The 14,607-nt window shown below is 33.2% G+C and overlaps 1 protein-coding gene across 1 annotated transcript in view; it reads right to left on the bottom strand.

Moving 5' to 3' along the window:
- SPATA16 (spermatogenesis associated 16) overlaps positions 1-14,607 on the bottom strand; it is a 218,101-nt gene that overhangs the window by 147,561 nt on the left and 55,933 nt on the right. The window contains 1 exon segment of the mRNA XM_019660518.1: positions 10,507-10,652. Within this exon segment, the coding sequence (XP_019516063.1) occupies positions 10,507-10,652 (146 nt within the window).

The following is a 14,607-nucleotide window of genomic DNA, read 5'->3' as shown; positions in this document are numbered from 1 at the left end:
CCACAGCAGCCCAGCTCCAGATTGAGCTGTTGTTCAGCATCTTAGCTGTGGAGGGCAGTGTCACTGGCCCTCATATATGGAATCCGAACCGGGGCCCTCTGGCGTCCCAAGCCAGCTCTTAACCAATGCGCCACTCGGCAGCCCTGGATTTACATTCTCAAGAGGTCCTGGCAGACATGCATCGTTGCATGAGAATATCATTAGCTTCCATGAATATACTGCTTCTCATTTAGAAACCATCTTTAGATCAATGAGTTAATGGGAAGGAAAGAGAAAAGTGAAGTGGATACTGGCCCCAGAGTTAAGATAGGCTACGTTGTTAGAACAGAAAGAGTGGAAGCTGAGATGAGACATGAAACATCAAGCAAGATAATGGTAAACCAAAATGCAGTCAACATGAATATAAAAGTAGAAGATGGCACGTCTGGGTGAAAAGCCATGGAAGGAACGGCAAAGTATAATATAATGGAGGCGATACAGGAATGCTGTAGGCAGAGTTATTTTAATTAATCTATTGCAAGTGCTGTATAATGAAAAAAAATATAAGCATGAAAGTTTGTAAATATATTTAATATAAATAGAGTATGACTCTTTTATCACATCTTTTGAAACTTGAACAGGTAACTCAAGGAATCTGATCCATTTTCAGAAACTGCCTATTACTAAAAACTCAAGATGGGGTCAACCTGTTTTTTCCGCCTTGGCTAAGTTTTCAAATTTTCTTCTCTCATCAGTCATAGTTATTATCTTCTCCTGCCCCCTCCTCCTTTGGTCGTTCCTCCTTTTCTTCCTTCTCTTCCTTCTTTTTCTTCTCCTTCCTCCTCCTCCTCTTTTCTTTCACACAGGTAAGGCTATGTATTTACCTTGCAAGACTATTTCATTAATTCATGTGATAATCACAATGGAGTCAGGGCTTTAGGTAAGAGGAAGGAAGAAAAGTGGTGGTGATCGTCTTGTGATTTGTATACAAATCGCAAGCTGTTTTGCATCAATATTGTACAGTAGACTTACTACATACTATTATCCACACATCACACATGAAGAAAGCAAGGCTTTTTCAAAACAATCAGTGAAGTGGTAGTTGAACCTGGATTTTATGATTTCAGGGACAATGCCTACTACATCCCACTGCTACCTTAACTGATATGGGGACCCCACCAGATTTTAAAGATGCTGTAATTTTTATCATTTTCTGAATGAAATGAGACAGCCAGAATTTTTAGAATAATTTCTGTAATGTCATAGGTTTGCTGGAATGTAGTTCCTTCATCTGTAAGATGGTGGTAAGGAAACCTTCTCAGGAAGTTATTAGAAGGATTAACTGAAGGAGCATATGAAGTGCCTGATTCATACCTGCTACATGTTAGGTGTTCAGTAAACGCTTGTTCTCATTTTTCCTTGAGAACTATTTCTTAGTGTGGCCAGCTCTGCACTGCAGAAAGCCTTGTGGCCGTTCTCTGCAGTGGTACAGTGAACATAATCTTTGCCCTTCCACAAAAATTGGCATGTTTATATTCTTTTTAGAGTTGAAAGGAAAGATGGGAATGTTTAATATAATCTTCAGTGGAAGAATTTTTTTGATAGGTGGATATATTTTCATGGGGATAACATAGTATGAGACATAAAGGTACTCATGATCTATACAGTATTGTAGAGTGCCTAACTTCTCAAAGACGCAAAGCGCCTACCTTAAAGTCCAACCAGATAGTATAGCTTTAAAATGGCAATGCCATGATTTCCCTTTGTTTTCTTCACACTCACAAGCTTATACAAACGTACATGCATACATGGGGCACACAAACACATACAGATTGTGCTTATTTCATTCAATTAGAAGAAATAACCAGAAGGCTAAAACTAGGAAGAAACAGAGACTTTCTAACCCAAACCTCTCCTTTAAGAGTTGAGATAAATGAGAATGGATAATGTAATGTCTTTCTGAAATGAATGGCAATGTCATCAAAACAGTCATCCATGTTTTCCCAAAGCAAGACACTGTGAAATACCCAGGGTTATATATATTCAGGTAAAATCACAGCTTTTTCTTTTGTGTTTTCCTTTATTATCCCCTTATAAGTGGTATCAACACTGATACTTAATAGCCTATACATTTGTATCAGAAACTGGTGCCAGCATTGTTTCTTTTTGTAGTACTATTAGTATTGTGGTTTTGTTTAAGTTCATCTAAGATTGTGAGAATTATTTTGTTTTATATAATGTGATTGAACTGTTAAATTTAATAGCCAAATTTTATTTATTTTTTGCTTACTCATTTTTATTTTTATTTTCCCATAAGTTTTATTGAGGTATACTTGACAAATCAAAATTGTGTATATTTAAGGTGTGAAATGTGGTATACATTGTAAAATAATTACCACAGTCAAGTTAATTAACACATCTATCACATCACATAGTTACATTTTTATTTTATTTTTTTGGTGTGGTGACAACACTTACGATTTACTCTCTTAGCAAATTTCAAGTATTTAATATAGTATTATTAACTATAGTCACCATGGTATACAGAACTTATTCATCTCCTAACAAAGTTTATACCCTTTGACCAATATCTCCCCATTGTCCCCACCCCTCAGGCTCTGGCAACTGCCATTCTATTCTCTAGTTCTATGAGTTAGACTTTTTTAGATTCCACATAGAAGTGACATCATATAGTATTTGTCTTTCTGGGTCTGGCTTTTTTCACTATTTCACTTAATGTCCTCCAGGTTCATTTATGTTGTCAGAAATGGCAGGATTTCCTACTTTTTATAGCTAAATAATTCATAAATGTGTGTGTGTCTCTCTCTCTGTGTATATATATCATATTTTCTTTATCCATTTATCCATTAGTTGATACTTAGGTTGTTTCTACACGTTAGCTATAGTAAATAATGTTGCAATGAACACAGGTATTTTTTTCAAGATACTCACTTCATTTCTTTGGATATATATCCAGTAATGGAATTACTGAATCATACGGTAGTTCTACTTTTAATTTTTGAGGGACCTCGATACTGTTTTCCATAATGGCTATACCAATTTACATTCCCACCAACAGTGGACAGGATTCCCTTTTCTCCACTCCCTCAGCAATGCTTGTTATCTCTTGTCTTTTTCATATTAACAATCCTAACTGGTGCGAGGTGATACCTCTTTGTTTTGATATGCATTTCCCAGATGATTAGTGATGCTGAGACCTATTCATATAGCTGTTGGCCATTTGTATGTCTTCTTTGGAAAAATGTCTATTTAGGAGTTTAGCTGATTTTTAAAATCAGGTTATTTTATTTTACTTTATTATTTTATTTGATTTTATTTGTTAAGATATAAGATTATTGTATTTAAAATATCTCATTCATGAGATCTGCAAGAAAATTTTCTGTTACTTCCACTATGAATAAGTTCATTCTAAACTCATTAGTATCTGTAATTCTTCAAGCTCATATCACTGCAGCATTTTAATTATCCTCAAAGTTGTAGATAATGAGACTCCAAATGTTGTATTTTCATAAAAGTTTTCAAATTTTCTACTTTATAGAGTATCTGTGGGGCTTCAAAAAGGATGTTTTAAAAATAATAGTTTCCCCTATGCATATATAGAATTTATTGGTATAATTACCACAAAAATAATCTGCATTTATTATTGGTGGTGTGATTCAAATAAAATACAATCAAATATATTTTGAGATTCAGGAATTACTTTAAGCAGTATACTTCAAAATAAAAAAACAGGCAAAGAGAAATTAATTTACTTGTGAAAGTCAAAGCTAGTGAGTGATGAAGCAGAGATACAAACCTATGCCTGTGGTTATTTCATTTTCTTGTATTTTAATCCATGGTTATTTAGATGTGTATTGCTTAATTTTCAAGTATTTGAAGCAATTTTCTAGATATTTTACTGTTAATGATTTCCAATTTAATTCCACTGTGGCTAGAGAACAAGCTCTGTCAGATTTCATATTTTCAAAATTTTAGTGAGCCCTATTTTTATCTCTGTCAATACTTTTTTGCTTGAGGTCTATTTTGTCTGATAGTAACATAGGCAAACCTGATATAAAAAAGGTTTTAATGTTTATTGCATGGTACATAATTTTTCTTCCCTTTATTTTCAGCCTATGTCATTTTGTAGAAAGCATCTAGTTGAATCTTGATTTAATGTAGGTTGACAATCACTGTCTTTTAAATGGAATGTTTGATCAGTGTATGTGTAATGCAATTATTAATATGGTTTGGTTCAACTCCACTATCTTTCTATGGTCTTTCAGTGTCCCATCCATTATTTGTTCCTCCATTACTCTTTTCCCACTTATTTTCAGTTAATTAAATATTCTTTAGCATATAACGTTAAGTCTATTATAGGTTTTCTAGCTGTGCCTTTTACATTTTTAATGGATACTGTAAGGATTATAACATGCATCCTTAATTTAACACAGGCTATTTGGAGTTGATATTGTACTACTGCATGTAAAAACCTTAGGAGTAAAGTTCCATCTATATTCCCTCTCACAGACTTTGTGGTATTGTAGTCAAATATTTCACATTGAAATATGCAATGTTATTTATTATTATTACTTTAGATAATATGACAAAATGTTATTATTTTCCTTTTAATAGTCATTCATCTTTAAGTAAATTTTGAGAAGAAAAATGGTGTTTTATATTGACTCACTTATTTACCATTTCTGGGGCTATTCATTCCTTTTTGTGGAACCAAATTTCAAGCTATTTTCCTTTTTTTTCCGCTTGCAATATCTTCTTTATTATTTCTCGAAGTGAAGATCTAAAGATTAATTTAAAAACTTTTGTTTAAAGATATATTTATCTCACTCTCATTTTTGAAGAATATTTTTGCTTACTATATAATCTGCTTTGATATTATTTATTTTTCTTTCACCACTTTAAAGTTGTTATTCTGTTGTATTTTGACCTCTATTATTTCTGATTAAAAAGTCACCTGTTATTTGTATCATGGTTCCCTTATATGTAATGTGTTGTTTTCCTTTGGCTGCCTTTAATATTTTTCTCTCCATCTTGAATTTTCAAGAGCTTCATTATGATGTTCCTAGATGTGATTCTCTTTGTATTTATTCTAATTGTATCTAACTAGATTTTTCTTTTTTAAAAACAAATTTTGGAAATTTCCAGTAATTACTTTTATGTTCCATTCTTTCTTTTCTTTCCCTTTGAGACTTCAATTACATGTATGCTTGTTACATTTCCTGAGAACAAGTCACTAAAGCATTTGCTAATTAAAAAATTTTTTTTTTCTCTCTGTTCTTCATATTGGGTAATTTCTATTGGTTTTTTCTTTGTTCAGGTTCACTAACCCTTTCTTTAGCAGTCTCCAATATGATGTTAAGGGTCAATCAGTACATTTTTACATTTCAGATATTTTATTAATCTATGAGAAATCCCCATTTTTTCTATAGCTTTTTTTTTTCCCCTGTTAGATTCCCATCATCTCTTCACTTATTATGACTGTCTTCACCTCAAGGTCCTACAACCTATTTTTCACTCATTTTACTAGTTATTTTCATTTGTAGTAATTTTTGATTTTATGCTGGACATTTTAGATAAAATTTTGTATGAAATCAGATTGTCCCTGCAAGCTTGTTGATTTTTTTTTGTTTTTTTCTATCAGGCAATTAAATGATGAATACTCTTGTTCTTGAAATGCTTGGTTTTAGTCTATATTAGGGTAGGTCTATTTTGGCTTTGAGCTCAATCCTAAGATGTGGTCCTTTATGAAGGCATGGTCTTTACTTTTAAAGTACGGCCTTTCTTGTGTCTCAACTGAATGCCTAACATACTCAGTGAGGTCTTTTCACACTGGTACTCCAAAATCTTCTACCACTACTGGTCCTCTAGTATTTCCATTTAGCACTTAGTCCTGTAGCAGAAAATCTCTGCTACATGGAGTCCCACTACTCATATTGGCCAAGAACCTGCAGTAAATTCTCATGCAGATGCCTATCCCAATCTCCTCACACAGCTACCTCTTCTTTGGTCACCTGTTCTGTAAATTACAGATTTTGTTTTTGTTTTTGTTTATTCAGACTATTATTCTAATTTCTGCATCCATAGCTCAGCAAGACTGAAGTTTAACTTGATCTCCACCTTCCTGAATTAAGGCAGAAAAGTAACCGCAGCCCAAAGCTGAGAAATTTGTGGGGCTCACAATGTGTATTTCCCTTCTCTCAAGGATCAAAGTCAGTCCTGCTGTGAACATTGTCCAATGCCAGAAAAAAGTTGTCTCACATATTTTGTCCCATTTTATAGTTGTTTACAGAAGGAAGGCAGGTCTAATACCAGTAACTCTTTCATGGCTGGAATAAAAAAAAATCAATGGGTTTATACTTAATTTTCACAAAACCTTGTGAGACAGTATTTGTGAAGTAGGTGCTATTATTGTAATCCAATTTTGTAGAGAATTAAACTCAGGCTAACTAATGAGTAGGGAGTCAGAATTTTGACCTTGGCAGTCAGATTCCAGACTCTCTGTTCTGACTCAATATATTATGCTGCCTGTGTAACATGAAATTATATTTCTTTCTTTCATAACATCACACTCTTTTTTCTCATGTATTTATTAATATTTTGTTTTTTAGCTTTGTTTGCTACTTCTTTTACTGTATATAAATAGCAGATAGTTCCTGTTTTCAACTGCCTCCCCACTGCTTAGCACAGGCTCTTGGTAGGCATTCAATAAATAAATATATATATATATATATATATATGTAAAATCTTTATATATATTTTAAGATTTTATTGGGAAATTGGGGAAGGGGAACAGACAAGTTGCTATCCTTTTGTGTGGAGGATGTCACTTCACTGGCCCATATTGGTATTATCATTGCGCTCTTCCCGGGTGAGGCAGTCGCTTGCCGGCCATTGGATGGCTGCTCACGGCAGCTCACGAAAGCTCACACCTGCTGCTGGCCGCTCATGGTAGCTTACAGCAGCCCACTGCAGCCCCATTGCAGCCTACGCCATCGCCAGTGAGTCACAGCAGCCCAGCTCCAGGTCGAGCAGTTGTTCACCATCTTAGCTGTAGAGGGTGCAGTGTCACTGGCTCATGTGGGAACCAAACCAGGGCCCTGCTGCTTAGAGCTGGCATCCCAAGCCAACTCTTAACCAACATGTCACTTGGCCGGCCCAACATTCAATGAATATTTTTTGAATGAATGAATGAGTGAATTGTAAGTGTCACCATTATAAATCAATTTTGAAAATCAGATCTTTTCTACATACTTGGTACTTTACACTTCGTTTTGCCTGCCACATTGTGGCATCAAAAGTTTCAACAAAAACCTAATGGTGGGAAATGAGCAAAAAAAAATGTCATACATCATTAGAATCTTTATAATTATATACTTCAAGATACAATTATATGATAGGAAAAGAATTTCTACTCTTGATAAGATAGCAGTAATTACAAATCAGTCTTATTATGTTCAAAACACATACTGATAGGGCTGGCCGAGTGGCGCGATGGTTAAAAACTGGCTTGGGACGCCAGAGGGCCCTGGTTTGGATCCCACATATGAGGGCCAGTGACACTGCCCTGTACAGCTAAAATGCTGAACAACAGCTCAACCTGGAGCTGGGCTGCAGTGAGTCGCTGGCATAGGCTGCAGCTCCTGCTGCAGTGGGTTGCCATGGGCTACCGTGTGTGGCCAGCAGCCAGCGTGAGTGGCCGTCCAGAAGCCGGCAACTGATCTTCCTCTCCTGGGAAGAGCAATGATGGTGCCAACTTGGGCCAGTGAAGCAATGTCCTCCACAACTAGACTGAAGAACAAAAAGGACAGCAAAGTACCTGCTCCCCTTTCCCAAATTCCCCAATAAAAATCTTTAAAACAAAACAAAACAAAACAAAACCACATACTGATAGACAATGGCACTAGTTTGATGAAGTGAGCACAGAGTTGATGTGTTTGGTGAACCTAGGCATCACTTTTGGTTGAAGTAAAAACAAATGATATACATGTTTGCACTTTCTATATGTTTTTAGAAAAAAGAAAAAACATTTGTGTTAGTAATTTTTTCTAGAGCCTTTGTATCATTTATTACCATATTTTAAATGGCAATCTTCAGCTGATTATTTTCAAAACGTATCTTTCTTGAACTTAAAACTATAAAGTTTTAGTTCTTGTGGTCTTCTACAGGACAAAACAATATTACTTATTTTCATCAGAAACAAAACTATATGAGGGTTTTAAACTAATTTTTTGTGTTAACAAATCTCTTAGAGATATACAATAGGCTTCACATTTACATAAAATGAAAGAAAGGATGTTCCAACAAATGAAAATAAATGCAAAAAGGAACATTTTAATTTTGATCCATGTTAGTGTCAACCATCACAATGTAATAATACAAAGGAAACTCTTGCATTTGGTGTATAACTCATGATTATAGGCTATTTATAGGCTGAGTATCCTGATTAATTAATTTGGAAATATATTTATTGATTATATTTCAGGATCTGCTTTTAAATCTGAGACCCTTAAAAAGATTTTAGTATTAGAATTATATGCACTGACATCTGCAGTACTGCAGTATGACAAGCCCAGCAAAATGATTTATTTCACTTGGTGCATTATTAATTACATGAATTGACTGTTTAACCTCTATTGATTTGCATTTCTTACTTAATGTTCAATTTAGAAACAGAAGCAAAAATTGCTTTACAATAGAATAAAAGGATACAAAGTTAATTCTAACATGATAGGGAAGGTCATTTGACTCTTCATCATATATCCTCCCCTTCGTAATTTTCAAGGTCTTGAAAGACAGCTCTGTTTTAAAACAAAAGTTTTTAAGTTTAAATGGTAAACTTACTAAAGGTAATACTTGCATCCTCAGGAACTGTATAATTGAATTGTTATATCTGGATTTTAGTGAAATTTTTAATACATGTTCATTACTTATTTTTATAATACTGAATAGAATTTTGACCTGACCATACCAGTTGGAACCCTTTTATTATTAGAAGTAATTTGAAAGTTCATCAAACCATTCTGATATCCAGGAGATATATTTTTTTTAAATTGTAGGCCATATTGGCAGCCCTTTTTCTGTGTACTGAAATCCATGAAGAAGGTGATATATAATTACTTTTAGCATTTGAATTTATTATTGTTTACATATATATATTTTTTTTTTCCAGGCTAGTCCCAATTTCTAATATTTTTACCAAGGTGCTCACAAGTCACCCAAGTAGCCCAGAAATTCCACTACATTGACATACTGAAATACATTTCCAATACTAGTTCTTTCAAATGGAAATGGAATATAATTCTTGGACATGTCCACATGTCCTGATATTGGGTTTGGAAACTATGGTTGCATAAAATGTTTCCAGAAAATATAGAGAGCTGAATTTTCTTTTGTTGTCAAAGAGCATCTGCCTTAGGTTTTGTAGTTTATTTAAGCAAGAAAATTTCTTTCAAGCAGGTTATCTTGTGAATTTCAAAGTGAGTTTGTTGTCTGCTGGTCCTACAAGCTTAAGGTCTTCTTAGGGCTGTGAAGATTCTTGGGTAGAACATTAGCAACCTTGTGGATGTGGAGTTGTAAGTAACTTTTACCATGTTGGCAGATCTCCCGCTTACATAATAGGCCTTAATAGAACTGATAGTTACGTTTCCCAGTGGTTATTAATAGGGCAGGTAATTTTGCTTTCATGTTGGTATGAGTTTTAGTGTTTGTGTCCTAAAGAAGTATAGGATGTGAGATCAGAGAATAGACAAGACAAATGTTCTAGGCAAATTGCTCTAAGTTAGGCAGGGAGGGATGGAGGCATCATAATTCAAAGGAAAGAGTTATTTGAAAGGCATAACACAATCACTTTATCTTTGCTGTAGATTAAACCGATTATTACCCATGAGAAGAGCAAGGCTTTTAAGAAACAGGCCATATGAGAGGAATATTTTTATAAAAGAAAAAGATACACCTGGGTAACCCTGGAGATTCTAAGAAGTCACAAGATAATGTAATGATACAGAGTTCTGAAGAGGAATAGAAATATGAAAAATCAATCTTTAAGGACATAGATAAAGTGGTTCATACCTTTGGGCAGCTCTCACATCCTGCATGGCATACTTTGATTCAGCTATGCTATTACTAAATAAGCCACAGGCTTTCAAGCCTCTGTTCAAGCTTCACAGTTGGAATTCCCTTCCACCATTTTCCATATTTTGTGCAATTTTGGAAAATCCTCTCATCCTTCAGTATCACCTCCTTTACTTACCTTATTTGCTCCCTTCTTTTTTCCTTCAGTAATTTGCTACTACAGTTGTCTGCCTTTTTATTTTGTCCTGAATTATGAAATAGTTGTTTATATCCATTTCTTTCATTAGGTTTTGAGATGCCCTTTGTGGTTTTTCAGATGCCCTTTTTGTTTTGTCTTTAAATTTAAATGGGATGGCAGTTGATAATACAAGTTCACATAAAACCCCCTGCTTGCATAGATAGTACTTACTTGTGGCTATTAATATTTCATTTTACCTGTGAGCATGATTCAAGGCAAGGTCAGGTTTCCTCATCCGTAGATAGCATGTAACAAGCTTTGTCTCAATAAAACTTGCCACGCTTGCTATATCTTCAGCAGATGCTTCAAATGGCTTTTCCAGAACTGCTCCTTTGCTGCAAAGCTTAAAAAAAAAATACAATACTTTAAATTGCTAAATAATCTTGGGATATAATTGATGTCTTAAATAAGCAAAACATATATATGTACTCATACTTTTTCTAAACTACAAGTTAAATATTAATATTTTGATTGTAAATTAAATAAATTGTTCCTGTTCACTATTATATGACTATAATATAAAATAAGTAACACATTTTACTGTAAAATACTTCCTGTAAAATATTTTAGAAGTATGATATATCTTAAAGGAGTGCCATTTCCTAAGAATGTCTGTTTTAAAAATAAAGCACACAATAAGCAAAGATATTAACAGAAAACCAGGTATAAATCATATTAAACACCAGAGCTTTTATGAAAACCCAGCTGAGCAATGATCTAGCACACTATCAAGTTTGATTTAATATAATAAGGGGTATCGGAAGTAAACTCCTAGGAGCCATTAACATCATCGGTGATTAATTTGAGTCTGAATCATATTCTCTAGGATGTTATTGAAGGAAAAGAAGTAAAAATTTATTAGAATTTATTGGCAGAGGCCACAGTAACTGAAAAACATGGCAAGAATGTGGAATTCTTAATAAAAAATTCCAGGAAGTCAATGGCTTCTGGGCACTCTGGATAAAACTATAGAGGAAGTAAATAATTAACTCTTTTGGATAACCCCAAACATTAAGAAGTGTTGATAATATGACAAGGATAGATCAGCACATTTTTTTTCCCTCAGAATTTCCTCCTGTTCCTTGAAATCAGGGGAAGGAGAAACTCCACCTTCTGTTTAGTGATTTTATTCAGGATATCTGCATCTTTGCTTTTTTCTGTTTTTATTTGTATACATACTGGGGGAAATTATCTCACCGGGATAGTAATATTTGGAGTGAGTACCTATTTACATAAGCTTGACATAAAATTTCTTATATTCTAAATCTTGTTTGTTTAAATGATATATTGATAGTTCAATTTTTATTTTACAGGCTAAGTCATGATTAGCTTCCATTTACATGAACTGTATTGTCAATTTTTTTTTAAGTGCAATTTGGTTGAGAATGGTGATATCCTGTTCCAAAATGTATTTCTGTTCTTACCTTTATCTAAAAACTATATGCTAAAGGAAAATTTAGAATCTAGGAGTTTAACATACCTAGTTTGAATTGGTAGTTACCTGGTTCTATTATCTTTTGCTGATATCCTGTCGATTCTGAGAATTCATATTTTTTTAAACTTTTCCATTTTGTTGGGTGAAAAATGTTACTTTACTCATTTGGTCCATAAATGTTTATTGAGTATTTATTACTAATTGCCAGATAAAAATTACTGCCTTTACATTTTAATTTGCATTAGATAGGTCTTCTTCATAAATTTTGGCTATTTTGCTCCGTGTGTATTCCTGTTGTGTATTCCTTCTATATTTCTATTAATCTTTTTCTTATTAATTTTAAGAGCTCTTTAGATATATAGGCTATTTTCCTTCTTCCTGTACAATTTATATACATGATCAAATGTAAGGGTTTTTTTCTCTCCAAATTATCCTTTAGAAAAATTTCAACTTTTATTCATATTCTTATAAGTATTCAGAGTACATATTATAAAACACTTTTCTCAATTACTTTGAAAAAACACCTAAAGACTACTTGTGGAAAAAAGTCAATGCTAACTTTGGATGCTTCATAAAGATTACCCGATAAAATTGGTAATAAAAGAGACAAACACTTAACACTGATTTAGTAACTATTCCTGATGTCTGACCTTACAAATGTCAATGTGGTTATAAACACACCTTAAAACATAATTTGAGAAAGTATTGTAGTTTGAACATGGCAGCTTGAGACAGCATCTCTGCTCTTATATCAATCTGACCGCGCAGGACCCAGAATAACTAAACAGAGAACTTTTCATTTAAAAAAAACAACAACAACAAAAAAGAATTTTAGATGACATAGCTCTTTATAAAGCCCAAATCAGTAAAAAACAAAATGAGTAGAAATTCTGTAATTTTGTTTGTTGGTATATCATTGTATTAAAATTCTGGACTTTCTGACTAATTTTATCCTTTAAATGAAATCAGCATTTTTTTTCAAGTCTTATAATAAATACCCAAACCTCCTGGACTCTTCACATTTTATAGAAACAAAAAGGAAACAAGCCACACATTTTATGTATTCTTTAGCCCTTCCTATGTTCCTCCCTGATGTAATGGAGCAGATAAGTTTCCTTTCTTGGGCAAACTTATTGTGAGGTCAGTGTGTAGGCCATGCAGAGAGTAGTCGGGGAGAAGCCTCCATGAGGACATTCAGATTCTACATGACAATAGGAAGCCGACTTTCAGATTTAATATTTTTAACAGCTTCGTCTATGAACATGTAGACAAAGTGAAGAATAAATGCTTGCTCTTCTAACGTCTGCAATATTCTCCACTTCTATGAGACTCAAGGCCAGAAGAGCAATAAAAATAATCAATCTTAGCACTTAATGCTAAAGAGAATACTTCATGAAACCAAACTACAATATAAGGGAGCAGTGAAAAACAAAGATAACTTTTTAATTCACAATAAAATGGAAAACAGGCAGCTTGTTGGGTAGGCTGTATGTATATTGTGGTAATCTTGGTTTATCAATCAAGTATGATAGATAATCTCTTGATTTTATCAAAGGTTGCTTTACTTATTCTTGTACATCTTTGAAGTAAGCTTTGCAACAAGACAAATATTTATGAAATATGCTGAATATAAAGTTAGAATTATAGGTAAATGTAGACAAAATACTGGTATCAAGATTATAACAAACATTCCAGATACTTTACTGAATTTTTCAACTTGTACACAAACATCTGTAAAGATTGAGAAGTCAATTTCTCCAGAAGATGAAGGACTTTTTAACATGGTGTGAATTTGTTTCAATGTAGAAAGAAGGACTGTGTTCAAGCTGTATTTATTTAAACCTATACAGTAAGTGTTTGATGAAATAAGTCATGGAAATAAGGAAATAGAAACTTTTAAGCTACCTGGTAGAGTCTATCAGTGAGAAGATTTCGAATTAGGAAAAAATAATATTAGGTGTTAATTTTTTTATTTCAAAATGAAGCCTAAAATACTTGTATATTTGAATGAAGCATGGACAAATGAAAAGCATAATATTTGAGGGAAAATGCACTGAAAACCCTTATGGGTATTGGGGTATCGTTGTTGTTTTGATGAGAAGCTATATATTAAATGAGATTGCAATGGTCAATTAAAATCACAAGCTCAAATTTTAATACGAAAATACTTATTTTACAAATATATTTGATAATTTCTGAAAACAAGATGATGGTACTTTTAAAAATACTTTTTCTAAGGTATCTCTAAGTTTTTTTAAGAAATAAAATTATCAAACCTATTTTCAGAAATTGTGGTACATAGGAATTTCAAGTTTGTTTAAAAACACAGAGAAAAATAACATATAACCCATTAAAAGTAGAAATAAGCAATATTAAATATTATGTTGTGGGTCTCATTATTAAAAATACAACCACACATTTTTCTTTAATTAGGATTATCATTAGCAAGAGTGATATTACTAAGAGGCTCTCCTTATATATTTCTTGTATATAGTTTTGAGTGATCCTTTAAGATCTAAGACAAAACAATAAATCTTGAAAAATATGGCAATATTTGAGTTATGAAATCTTAACAAATAATTATATATATTATCCATCCAATCAGAAATTTTTATATTGTTTTTGAAAATTACAAAAAAAAATGTAAAGCTGGATATGAAGTTACCATAACCCTATTACCAAGTATAATTGACATTAATTTGGGCATATTTTTCTATATTTTTCATGTTTTTATATCATAATAAATAGTATATTGTGGGCCGGCCAAGTGGCGCATTGGTTAAGAACTGGCTTGGGATGCCAGAGGGCCCCGGTTCGGATCCCACATATGAGGGCCAGTGACACTGCCCTCCACAGCTAAGAT

The sequence above is a fragment of the Hipposideros armiger genome, unplaced genomic scaffold (assembly GCF_001890085.2).
Source record: "Hipposideros armiger isolate ML-2016 unplaced genomic scaffold, ASM189008v1 scaffold_320, whole genome shotgun sequence".
NCBI lineage: Eukaryota > Metazoa > Chordata > Mammalia > Chiroptera > Hipposideridae > Hipposideros > Hipposideros armiger.
This window is presented reverse-complemented; position numbering and strand designations above follow the sequence as displayed.